This window comes from Trematomus bernacchii, unplaced genomic scaffold, assembly GCF_902827165.1.
Source record: "Trematomus bernacchii unplaced genomic scaffold, fTreBer1.1, whole genome shotgun sequence".
NCBI classification, from domain to species: domain Eukaryota; kingdom Metazoa; phylum Chordata; class Actinopteri; order Perciformes; family Nototheniidae; genus Trematomus; species Trematomus bernacchii.
In genome coordinates, this window is record NW_022987631.1 from 613334 (window position 1) to 625833 (window position 12500).

The 12500-nt window shown below is 43.9% G+C and overlaps 2 protein-coding genes across 2 annotated transcripts in view; both read left to right on the forward strand.

The window, feature by feature from the left end:
- LOC117484610 (sodium/calcium exchanger 1-like) overlaps positions 1 to 2998 on the forward strand; it is a gene marked incomplete in the record, with an annotated part of 27674 nt that extends 24676 nt beyond the window's left edge. Inside the window, 1 exon segment of the mRNA XM_034133044.1 lies at positions 605 to 2998. Within this exon segment, the coding sequence (XP_033988935.1) occupies positions 605 to 981 (377 nt within the window).
- Positions 2999 to 8062: 5064 nt separating this feature from the next.
- Positions 8063 to 12500, forward strand: part of LOC117484603 (phosphofurin acidic cluster sorting protein 1-like) — a 26174-nt gene continuing 21736 nt past the window's right edge. Inside the window, exons 1-3 of the mRNA XM_034133035.1 lie at positions 8063 to 8170; positions 11380 to 11467; positions 11974 to 12066. Of these exons, the coding sequence (XP_033988926.1) occupies positions 8115 to 8170; positions 11380 to 11467; positions 11974 to 12066 (237 nt within the window). The 5' untranslated portion in view covers positions 8063 to 8114. The remainder of the gene's footprint in view (positions 8171 to 11379; positions 11468 to 11973; positions 12067 to 12500) is intronic.

Sequence of the window (12500 nt, forward strand, 5' to 3'; positions counted from 1 at the left end):
AAACGAAAAAAAAAAACAAAAAAACACACAACAACAAAAAAACCAAAAAAAACACAACCCCCCCCACCCCCACCCACCCACCCCCCACCCCACACCCCACCCCCCCCCCCCCCCCCACCCCCCCCCCCCCCCCCCCCCCCCCCCCCCCCCCCCCCCCCCCCCCGTCTGATAAACAAACATGTTTTTTTCTGAGCAGTAAAAAAAAACATCCTATAAATCTGGCACATGACATATATTCATAGTTAATATATCATTCATCAATGTGACGTTTACTTGCATTTAAAATGTGGTAAAATGATTTAAAGCCTGAAAGTCCACACTTAGTGTTAATGCTGTTTGAACGCTGAACATTGGTGTAAAGACCCTAATGCAACAATTGAGTATGACGTTTAAAAGTTTGGGACTTCCAGAAAAACTAGTCAAGTTAGTTTCGTTCTTTCATGAGAACCTGATCAGAGCCTGAGGAGAATAGATAGCTTAACTTAGATAGTAGAACCCGTTATCTCTGACTAGAGTTTCAGGCTGTGTCAGCTAACTCAAAGAAACCCTGTCTGTGGATCTTGCTTTGTAGTTCCTCTCAAACCCCTCCCTCTCTCTCCCTCAGACACCTTTGCCAGTAAAGTGTCTGCCATCCAGGACCAATACGCTGACGCCTCCATCGGCAACGTGACAGGAAGTAACGCCGTCAACGTGTTCCTGGGTATCGGCGTGGCCTGGTCCATCGCCGCCATCTACCACGCCATCCACGGCGAGGAGTTCCGCGTGGACCCGGGAACCCTGGCGTTCTCCGTCACGCTCTTCTGCAGCTTCGCCTTCATCTGCTTCGGCGTGCTCCTGTACCGGCGCCGGCCCTCCATCGGGGGCGAGCTGGGCGGGCCGCGGGTCCCAAAGATCCTGACCAGCTGCCTGTTCTTCAGCCTGTGGCTCCTGTACATCGTGTTCTCCTCGCTGGAGGCCTACTGTCACGTCCAGGGGTTCTAACGTTCTGCTGCAGAGGCTCAAAAACGGTTCCTGATTAACTGATGGAGCTCCCAATGGGTTCCGAAGGGTTCTAATGGGTTACAATGGGTTCTAATGGGTTTCAATGGTTTTGAATGTGTTCTTATGTTTTTTCTAAAAGGTTCCAAAGGCTTCCTATGGGTTCCAAAGGGTTCCAATGGGTTCTAAAGGGTTCCAAAGGGTTCTATAGAGTTCCATTGGGTTACAAAGGTTCCAATGGTTTTAAAGGGTTCCATTGGGGTCCTATAGGTTCTAAAGGGTTCCACAGGGTTCTATAGAGTTCCAATTGGTTATAAATGTTCCGAAGGGTTCCAAAGGGTTCTAATGGGTTGCAATGGGTTCTATTGGGAATCAATGGTTTTTAACATGTTCTTATGTTTTCTAAAGGGTTCCAATGGGTTCCAAAGGGTTATATAGAGTTCCAATTGGTTATAAAGGTTCTAGAGGGTTCCAAGGGTCTAAAAGGGTTCCATTGGGGTCCAATAGGTTCCACAGTGTTTCAATGGCTTATGATGGGTATTAATGGATTCTAGAGGGGTTTAATTGCTTCCAATAGGTTCCAAATGGTTCCAAAGGTTATTAAGGGTTATAAAGGTTCTAAGGTGTTCCAATGGGTTATAATGAGTTCTAATTAGATTCTGCTTGTGGCGGAAAGCAACTAAGTACATTTAATAAGTACTGTACTAAGTACTGTACAATTATGAGGTACTTGTACTTTACCTTAGCATTTCCCTTTCATACTATTTAAGTGAATTCAAATGAAAATAATGTGTTTTAATGCGCTACGTTTATTCTAAAGCCTCAGTTACTCTTCAAAATAAAGAAACAGGATAAATGCCAAACACAATGTATCTCTGGAGATTATTCAAGTGCAGTTTTTTCAGTCTCAGGGACAACAAGTAAAATGATCCAATATAAGAAAAGTAAAGACAGAAAGTCGTAAACGTGAATCATGTGTCAGAACTGTTTTTGTCTACAGCTGTAAAATGCTGCGCACGATCTAATAATATGATATATATATCATAGAGGCCATTTTACTGCAGAAAGAGTTATTTTACTTGTCAAACTTTAAGATCATTTTGTAGATAATACTTTTGTACTTTAGAGAAGTGAGTAACATGTTTCTGAGTTTTTACGAAGTACAGCTGTGTGGAAGATCCGTCTCTTTGGAGTCTTCTTTAAGAGCCAGTCCAAAACAGGTGATGTCAATACTTCAGGGTTTCTTTCTATTTCATCTGGTTTGGTTTCCGTCATGATGGGCTTCCCTTAGCGTGTTCTGTATGTTCTCTCTTCAAACTTCCCCAGAAGAAGAAGTCAGTCGACTCCGTGCACATCCAGGAGGCCCACAACCTGGATGTGTACTGATCGACTCACTGACATTGAGCTTCAGTTTCGCTTGGAATAAACAACAGGACTAAGCGATCTGCCAAACAAACAACACCACAGTTTGGATAAAGCTGACTGAGTGTCGTCTCCCTTTAGAGCTTCAACATCTTTAGTGGGTTTTCAAAGCCCCCAAGGTTCCTTCAGGACTCTAAACCTCTCTGTGCATTTCTCCGTTGTCTTTGTTGGACTTTTCTCTGTCGGCTGAGAGCCTCAGAGACGGGACTATCTTCATCCTTACATACCTCTGGAACAATAACATGTATCATGAATGCTTCATCTGTACCTTTAAGTATTACACGACCACAGCAGGGAGGTCATGCTGTCTGAAACGGCAGGACTTTCTGAGTGACTGGAGCCGGAGTGTTGCACCTCAATGAATATCTGCACTGAGTTTGATATGTAGTTAGTTTTAAAACATAAGTTTAGAAGCGTAGGAGGATCCAGAGTTTGGCGTTGAAGCCGTTTTAAGGTCTTCGCTGTACCGAGAACACAAACTCTTTCACACAGAGACTCTTCAACCTGAGCCGGTGGATCCAAATGTTTGAGAACATATAAGTGTGTATGTGTGTGTGAATGTGAGTACACTTCAAATAAAGAGACACGTCAATCATGATGTTCTGTAATGTGTTGTTTAGAAACAGCAGCAGTATCTCCTCACTTCCTGTCCGCTGGTCTGGAGGTCAATGGTTTTCTGAATGTGATTTTGGTTGTTGTCCGGAATTAAGGTCTGAAGAGATTTTAACCGTTTGTTCTATGACATAAAATACTTCAGTTAATACCCCACTGGTATCATAAACGTTTGACACTGACATTATTTTCGGACATAAATCATCCAAAATCACATGGAGAGATACCATTGGACCAGGGAGATGCTGCCTTCAGAGTCTAACACAGAACCAGGGAGATGCTGCCTTCAGGGTCTAACACAGAACCAGGGAGATGCTGCCTTCAGGGTCTAACACAGAACCAGGGAGATGCTGCCTTCAGGGTCTAACACAGAACCAGGGAGATGCTGCCTTCAGGGTCTAACACAGAACCAGGGAGATGCTGCCTTCAGAGTCTAACACAGAACCAGGGAGATGCTGCCTTCAGGGTCCAACACAGAACCAGGGAGATGCTGCCTTCAGGGTCTAACACAGAACCAGGGAGATGCTGCCTTCAGGGTCCAACACAGAACCAGGGAGATGCTGCCTTCAGGGTCTAACACAGAACCAGGGAGATGCTGCCTTCAGAGTCTAACACAGAACCAGGGAGATGCTGCCTTCAGGGTCCAACACAGAACCAGGGAGATGCTGCCTTCAGGGTCCAACACAGAACCAGGGAGATGCTGCCTTCAGGGTCCAACACAGAACCAGGGAGATGCTGCCTTCAGGGTCCAACACAGAACCAGGGAGATGCTGCCTTCAGGGTCTAACACAGAACCAGAGACATGCTGGCTTCAGAGTCTAACACAGAACCAGGGAGATGCTGCCTTCAGAGTCTAACACAGAACCAGGGAGATGCTGCCTTCAGAGTCTAACACAGAACCAGGGAGATGCTGGCTTCAGGGTCCAACACAGAACCAGGGAGATGCTGCCTTCAGGGTCTAACACAGAACCAGGGAGATGCTGCCTTCAGGGTCCAACACAGAACCAGGGAGATGCTGCCTTCAGAGTCTAACACAGAACCAGGGAGATGCTGCCTTCAGGGTCTAACACAGAACCAGGGAGATGCTGCCTTCAGAGTCTAACACAGAACCAGAGAGATGCTGCCTTCAGAGTCTAACACAGAACCAGAGAGATGCTGCCTTCAGAGTCTAACACAGAACCAGGGAGATGCTGCCTTCAGAGTCTAACACAGAACCAGGGAGATGCTGGCTTCAGGGTCCAACACAGAACCAGGGAGATGCTGCCTTCAGGGTCTAACACAGAACCAGGGAGATGCTGCCTTCAGGGTCCAACACAGAACCAGGGAGATGCTGCCTTCAGAGTCCAACACAGAACCAGGGAGATGCTGCCTTCAGGGTCTAACACAGAACCAGAGACATGCTGCCTTCAGGGTCTAACACAGAACCAGGGAGATGCTGCCTTCAGGGTCCAACACAGAACCAGGGAGATGCTGCCTTCAGAGTCTAACACAGAACCAGGGAGATGCTGCCTTCAGGGTCTAACACAGAACCAGGGAGATGCTGCCTTCAGAGTCTAACACAGAACCAGAGAGATGCTGCCTTCAGAGTCTAACACAGAACCAGAGACATGCTGCCTTCAGGGTCTAACACAGAACCAGGGAGATGCTGCCTTCAGGGTCTAACACAGAACCAGGGAGATGCTGCCTTCAGAGTCTAACACAGAACCAGGGAGATGCTGCCTTCAGGGTCTAACACAGAACCAGGGAGATGCTGCCTTCAGAGTCTAACACAGAACCAGGGAGATGCTGCCTTCAGGGTCTAACACAGAACCAGGGAGATGCTGCCTTCAGAGTCTAACACAGAACCAGGGAGATGCTGCCTTCAGAGTCTAACACAGAACCAGAGAGATGCTGCCTTCAGGGTCTAACACAGAACCAGGGAGATGCTGCCTTCAGTGTCTAACACAGAACCAGGGAGATGCTGCCTTCAGGGTCCAACACAGAACCAGGGAGATGCTGCCTTCAGAGTCCAACACAGAACCAGGGAGATGCTGCCTTCAGGGTCTAACACAGAACCAGGGAGATGCTGCCTTCAGAGTCTAACACAGAACCAGAGACATGCTGCCTTCAGGGTCTAACACAGAACCAGGGAGATGCTGCCTTCAGAGTCTAACACAGGACCAGGGAGATGCTGCCTTCAGGGTCTAACACAGAACCAGGGAGATGCTGCCTTCAGAGTCTAACACAGAACCAGGGAGATGCTGCCTTCAGAGTCTAACACAGAACCAGAGACATGCTGCCTTCAGGGTCTAACACAGAACCAGAGAGATGCTGCCTTCAGGGTATAACACAGAACCAGGGAGATGCTGCCTTCAGAGTCTAACACAGAACCAGGGAGATGCTGCCTTCAGGGTCTAGCACAGAACCAGGGAGATGCTGCCTTCAGGGTCTAACACAGAACCAGGGAGATGCTGCCTTCAGAGTCCAACACAGAACCAGGGAGATGCTGCCTTCAGGGTCCAACACAGAACCAGGGAGATGCTGCCTTCAGGGTCCAACACAGGAACTGCAGCTCTGTACTGGAGGATGTAAACCCGAGAGCTGTTGAATATTATCTGACAACATGATGCAGTGTGTTTCTTTCAAACATTAAAGAACAGTGAGTGGAGTATTGGCTTTCCTGATGTTTAAATCCTCTATTCTTTTATTCCAAAACTAGTAAAACTCTGAACAGCCACTATTTATCTGCAGTGCTCGACTTCTAACAACTCGGTCAGTAATTATCAACGACCGGAGACTCTACTGTTCTCATGCTGACTCTGACTGATGGATACTGCTCAATACAACCCTGCAGTGAACAAAGTATCATCACATGTAGATGTTGGTGAGATTAGAAAGTACCTTCTTTTTTGTATTGCTTGTGGGTCCATTCCTGTTAAACCCAGGGAACATTAACATTCTGGTCAAATACTAATCAAGAACTTTCCTAATTAACCTCCTTCTGAAGTAAGCCATCACAGTATATATATATATACAGTATATATATATACAGTATATATATATAAAATGTAAGGTGATCCTAGGATTTAGAAGGAGGGTCTTGTTTCTTTTTGGTAATAATCCTATTGTCACATTGATATTTCCCGAACCAAAAAAACATCTGAATCTGACACTGAAGCTGAAAGCTAGTAACAAGTACACTACTGGCTTCTGAAAAGTAGTGGAGTAGAAGTATGCAGTAGTATAAAATGACAATACTAGGGTAAAGTACAAATTCCTCAAAGTTGAAGTAAATGTACTTGAACTGGACAAATGAGACTTGGATTACACTGCATGCCTTGTGTTAGAATTAGTTTGACTTTGCTCTGTTTTACATTTTTCATTCACCTGTAACACCCGCAGAAATCACAGGAACCTGTCAGAGTACTCCGAACCTTTACTTCAGTAAAAGTACCACATTATTGTTAAAACTCCAGTACAAGTAAATGTCCTAAATCCTAAATGTATAATTTAATTCAAGTAAGCACAAAAGTGCAAAATGTACTTAAAGTATCAAAAGTAAAATACTCATTAAAATACTGGCTTCTGCAATATAGTGGAGTAGAAGCCTATGAAGTACCATAGAATGCATATATACAGTTTCACTTTTGAGGTACTTGTACTTTACTTGAGTATTTACATGTTATGCTACTGTGTACTTCTACTCCACTACAGTTCAGAGGTACATGGTGTACTTCTACTCCACTACAGTTCAGAGGTAGATGGAGTACTTCTACTCCACTACAGTTCAGAGGTATATGGTGTACTTTTACTCCACTACAGTTCAGAGGTACATGGTGTACTTCTACTCCACTACAGTTCAGAGGTACATGGAGTACTTCTACTCCTCTACAGTTCAGAGGTACATGGTGTACTTGTACTCCACTCCATGTATTTAATACCTTTAGTTACTTCACAGATGTGGATGAATGATGTGAAATATAACCAAGTGTTAAATCAGACTTTAGTTCCACCTGGAGTAAATCCACAAGCTACCCTGCAGTATACAAAGTCATTCAAACTAGCTGCACCTTTACCAGCTTTGAGAACACTTTCATGATCAATCATTATAAAACATATCATATATATTATTCTGAAATGGACCAATCTGCACAATGACTACTTTTACTGTCTCTACTTTCACTATATTTTGATGATAATACTTTTATACTTTTACTTGAGGAACATTTTGAATGCAGGACTTTTACTGTAACAGAGTATTCCTACACTCTGGTACTTCTACTTTTACTCAAGTACAAGATCTGAGTACTTCTACTTTTACTCAAGTACACGCTCTGAGTACTTGTACTTTTACTCAAGTACAAGATCTGAGTACTTCTACTTTAACTCAAGTACAAGATCTGAGTACTTCTACTTTTACTCAAGTACAATATCTGAGTACTTGTACTTTTACTCAAGTACAAGATCTGAGTAGGCTACTTCTACTTTAACTAAAGTACACGCTCTGAGTACTTCTACTTTTACTCAAGTACAATATCTGAGTACTTCTACTTTTACTAAAGTACAAGACCTGTGTACTTCTACTTTTACTGAAGTACAACACTGAGTACTTCTACTTTTACTAAAGTACAAGACCTGTGTACTTCTACTTTTACTGAAGTACAACACTGAGTACTTCTACGTTTACTGAAGTACAACACTGAGTACTTCTACTTTTATGAAGTACAACACTGAGTACTTCTACTTTTATGAAGTACAACACTGAGTACTTCTACTTTTACTAAAGTACAAGACCTGTGTACTTCTACTTTTACTGAAGTACAACACTGAGTACTTCTACTTTTACTGAAGTACAACACTGAGTACTTCTACGTTTACTGAAGTACAACACTGTGTACTTCTAACCCCCTGTTCTCTGACCCTCTGACTCTGGATCAGTGAGCCCCGCCCCTCTCGCTGCTGCCCGGCTTCACAGCGACCTGCTGCCCGGAGAGAGAGCCATGGCAGCGGCTGCAGACAGAGACAGAGTCCGGGGCAGCGCTGCTTTCCCCCCGGGGACAGACCCGCTGCTCTCCCCGGGCTCCGGAGCTTCTGTCCCCGGGGAACCGGACGCCCCGGTGCCGATGAGCCTGTTCGCGACCTGGGAGATGGAGCGGTGCTCCCCGAGCTGCGTGCCCAGGTGAGAGGCGCTGATCGTGGGGAGAGAAGGAGCTGCTGCCTGGTCAGGGAGCTCCGTGTTTATTTATTTGGACATATATCGTACACATAAAGAATGAGGGACTTTTGCAGAATAACATGCTGAATGTCCTCAGAAAAACAATTGTCCTCAGAATCAGATCTCCTTTATCAGTCCCACAGAGGGGACACATATTAGCTAAGAGACAAACTGTATTTAGTGAGCACACATATTAAACATCTCAAACAAAATAATTACACGTTTTAAATATAAAAAGGCGAGTCGCAGCATTATGAAACAATTAAACAATGTTTTGAAATGAAAGACAAAAGTCATAATTAAATATAATTGTTATTGTGATAGTTGTGTACCTCAGGGACTGCAGATGGAGCCAGTACATACAATGTTATGTTATTATTTTATTTTATGCATGGTCCTTGTTTTATAAGGTCATAATAATGAACTGAAATTACAGTCAGACATGTCAAATACATATTTTCTTTTATACTATTTATATATCTTCCCTTCTTTTTAAAATGTGCTTTTATACACCAACGCAAAGTTATAAAATATAAAGACAATAAACCCAATTGTGAAAATACAATACACTTTAAAAGCACCTACATCTCATTATCTTATATCTACAGGGGCATGAAGCTACAGGGGCATGAAGCTACAGGGGGATGAAGAAGTACTCAAATATTTGACAGAAGTAAAAGTAGTAGGGGCAAAGTGTGAAATACTCTCTAGAATATATAATACTCAGTGGTTCCCAGTATTAAAACCCTGTTCCCAGAGGATATTACAGTGCAGTCTCTCGTGCTGCGCTCAGGTGAGCAGGTGTTAGCATGGATTAGCAGGTGTTAGCATGGATTAGCTCCTCTCTCTGATCCTCTGCTAATGCGATCTCAGGAGGAGCAGCTCAACAGTCTCTAACTTCCTTTCAACCAGAGCGACTCCTCCTCGCCTTCAACTGTGTTCAAACTTACATTTTAGAGCAGAAGTGCTATTACTTTGCTTATCACCCAGCTTCGTCAACATTTTCTTTCCAAATAAACACTTTTAAAGCTTTTAAATGAACTGGGATTACGTTATAATAGTTGTTCAGGCAAGAAAGTAACTAACTATTCATATTACCAATATGCGATTACTTTGTCCAAATAACTCATATTTGGTGTTGGGTTGCGACGTGAGGAGCTATGAGAACAAAACACAAGCCACCACTTTGGGGATATCTTTGGCTAGATAGCTAACATGCACTAGCTAGCTTTCCAGATAGATACATCACTTAAACTAGCTATCCAAGAAAGAAAGCTCATGGAAGCAGTTTACTTAAGGGGACCTATCATACAAAATGCACTTTTGTACGTCTTTTATACATGAATATCATGCTATATTATTCAAATATAGCATGATAGGTCCACTTTAGCATTTGAGCTTGATTCTGAAAATCGCAGAATTCAGTATTTATTTCAAAATGTTTTTTCCTGTAAACCGCCCTGGGCCCTTCTGGCAGTGAGAGAGTCATCATGAACGTATTTAGACTTCAAATATGTGTCTTTGCATCCCTTTGTCTTGTGTCCACTTTGCCCCTGCTCCTCGTTGCATCCCCTTGTCTTGTGTCCACTTTGCCCCTGCTCCTCGTTGCATCCCTTTGTCTTGTGTCCACTTTGCCCCTGCTCCTCGTTGCATCCCCTTGACTTGTGTCCACTTTGCCCCTGCTCCTCGTTGCATCCCCTTGACTTGTGTCCACTTTGCCCCTGCTCCTCGTTGCATCCCCTTGACTTGTGTCCACTTTGCCCCTGCTCCTCGTTGCATCCCCTTGACTTGTGTCCACTTTGCCCCTGCTCCTCGTTGCATCCCTTTCTCTTGTGTCCACTTTGCTCCTCGTTGCATATCTTTGTAATTGTTTGAGTCTTTATTGTCATTTTGCATGATTTATAACTATTATATATATAAGAGAAAACACAATAAGGGTTCCTCAGTTTCTCTCCAGCTCTGTTGCTGCACATCGACCCTCCATCACCGTGTGTGTGTGCGTGTGTGTGCGTGCGCGTGCGTGCGTGCGTGTGTGTGCGCGTGCGTGCGCGTGCGTGTGTGCGTGCGTGCGTGCGTGCGTGTGCGTGCGTGTGTGTGTGTGTGTGTGTGTGCGTGTGTGTGTGTGTGTGTGTGTGTGTGTGTTTGAGAGTATAACTGTGTTTATGGAGGTTTCTGTTGTGTTGTTGTTTCCTCTCTTCAGGCTGTGCAGTCTGTTGTAGAAAACACTGTTGGATGGTGGCTGAAAGCCCCCCCCCTCCGCTACGCGCCGTTCGTTAGATGAGGCTGGTTATATTTAATAAAGAAAGGAATTCAAAACACCGGAATTAAAGGTTATAACAATAATCTGATTTTACTGGTAAGAAACAAAACACGTATACAAGTTTTACAGAGTACTCCGGACTTCAGGTTTCTACTGCGGTGCGATACAGGTATCGGGACCAGCCAGTCAGCAAACAAGAAGCATTTTACATGCAAAAACAACAGTATTCATATTCATATTTTGCGGCGGAGATGTGTTGACTTCTTCCTTCCCATTTTACTCCGAAGCGAATCAGAGAGTCCGTGGGGAGGAACTGTGTGAGCTGCTCACTCCCCCAGGTGTTTCTACTGGTTGGATTCACTTCTGGTCGGGTCCAATACAGCGAATCAGAGTTCTGGGAAAAAGTATGTTTTCTTCTGAGCAGAGCGTGAGATTCTGAAGTTTCACAAGGGCAGAGTCAATCTTTATCTCTGCACCTGTATTCACTCCTTTACTTTCCCAAGGAATATTTCACACAAACTATTCTTTCCCAGACAACCAAACATTGTACACAGATATATTGATGCCCAGAAAGAACCTTGAAAAGAATATGTGTGTGTGCTGGTGGGAGGAGGTGTATGTGTGTGTAACAGGATCTCTGGGTCAGTGAGTTGTAAGTGAGAATACAATATCTATATATGTGATTACTTAAAACAGTTCAAACAATACATGTTCACTAAAATACAATTCAAAACAATACATGTTTACTTCAATACAGTTTAGAACCATATCTGTTTACTTTAAGTCTGACGGTGTTTCCTCTCTTCAGGCAGTGCAGTCTGACGGTGTTTCCTCTCTTCAGTCTGACGGTGTTTCCTCTCTTCAGTCTGACGGTGTTTCCTCTCTTCAGTCTGACGGTGTTTCCTCTCTTCAGGCAGTGCAGTCTGACGGTGACCCGGCTGATGGTGTTGAAGGAGTTGGACAGAGAGCTGAGCTCCGTCGTCATCGCTGTGAAGATCCAGGTGGATATCAGATTCTGTGCAAACACTGAACCCTTCTTCACGAGTCTGAGCTGGTTTCAATAACGCTCTCTGTGCAGATGATTCAATAACTGATCCCAGTCTTAGTTATTTCTTTAAAAGCATCAACATGTGTACAAAGAACTAAACCTGAGATACTGTTCATTTGGTTGAGTTGTGCAGTTTCCGGGAAATGTGTAACTAATCAAGGTATCATAAGGTATCAGAAATACTCCAATGTATTGAAGATTGGGGAAATTAAACATTTGATTTATGTTGCACATTTATGAGAAAATAAATCCAAACTTAAATGTGATTAAAGGCACACTGGAAGAAACTTTTCAAATGGCAGAGAATATCTTGAGTTTTTTCTCCCAACACCCCCTCCTCTTGTTTTGTATATTTTATTTAGAAGATTCCCCTTCAGCCTGAGCTTCGACCCCTCTGTATCATCATTATAGAGTTCATGTTAAACCCCACAAACACCTGATCCTGGTTCTGTCTCTCAGGGCTCGAAGCGGACCCTGAGATCCGGGGAATATCTCCTGCTTCCTGCTGACGGCCTGATGGAGGCGGAGCTGGAGCTCACCTTCACTCTGCAGGTTTAAACATTACGTTATATTAAAACACTCCGGTTCAGTCCAGAGGGAGGCATCCCAACAGCTACTGACATTCCTGCTCCCCAGAGGATGAATCCTAATGAGTTCCAATCAGCTTCCGGGGGATTTGTATTCACCACTGATTCACCACTGCTGTATACAAGTCTTGCACCTTTATGGAAACACAAGTGGAATCTGCTCTCCATACTTGAGAGAGATATTATATGTCCATGTTTCCTCTCTTGTTTAAAAATCCCACATTTCTCTCTGCATTTCCTGAGTTTTTGTCCCGTGACTCTCAGCAGACTCATTCCTGGCTTTACAGGATCTGCTCGTGCACACACTATGTCTGGAGACATTTTAAATGACACATGATCATGATTAGATATCACAAATTAGTGTGGTTAGTTTTCCGCAACACAAGATCATTTTGAGAC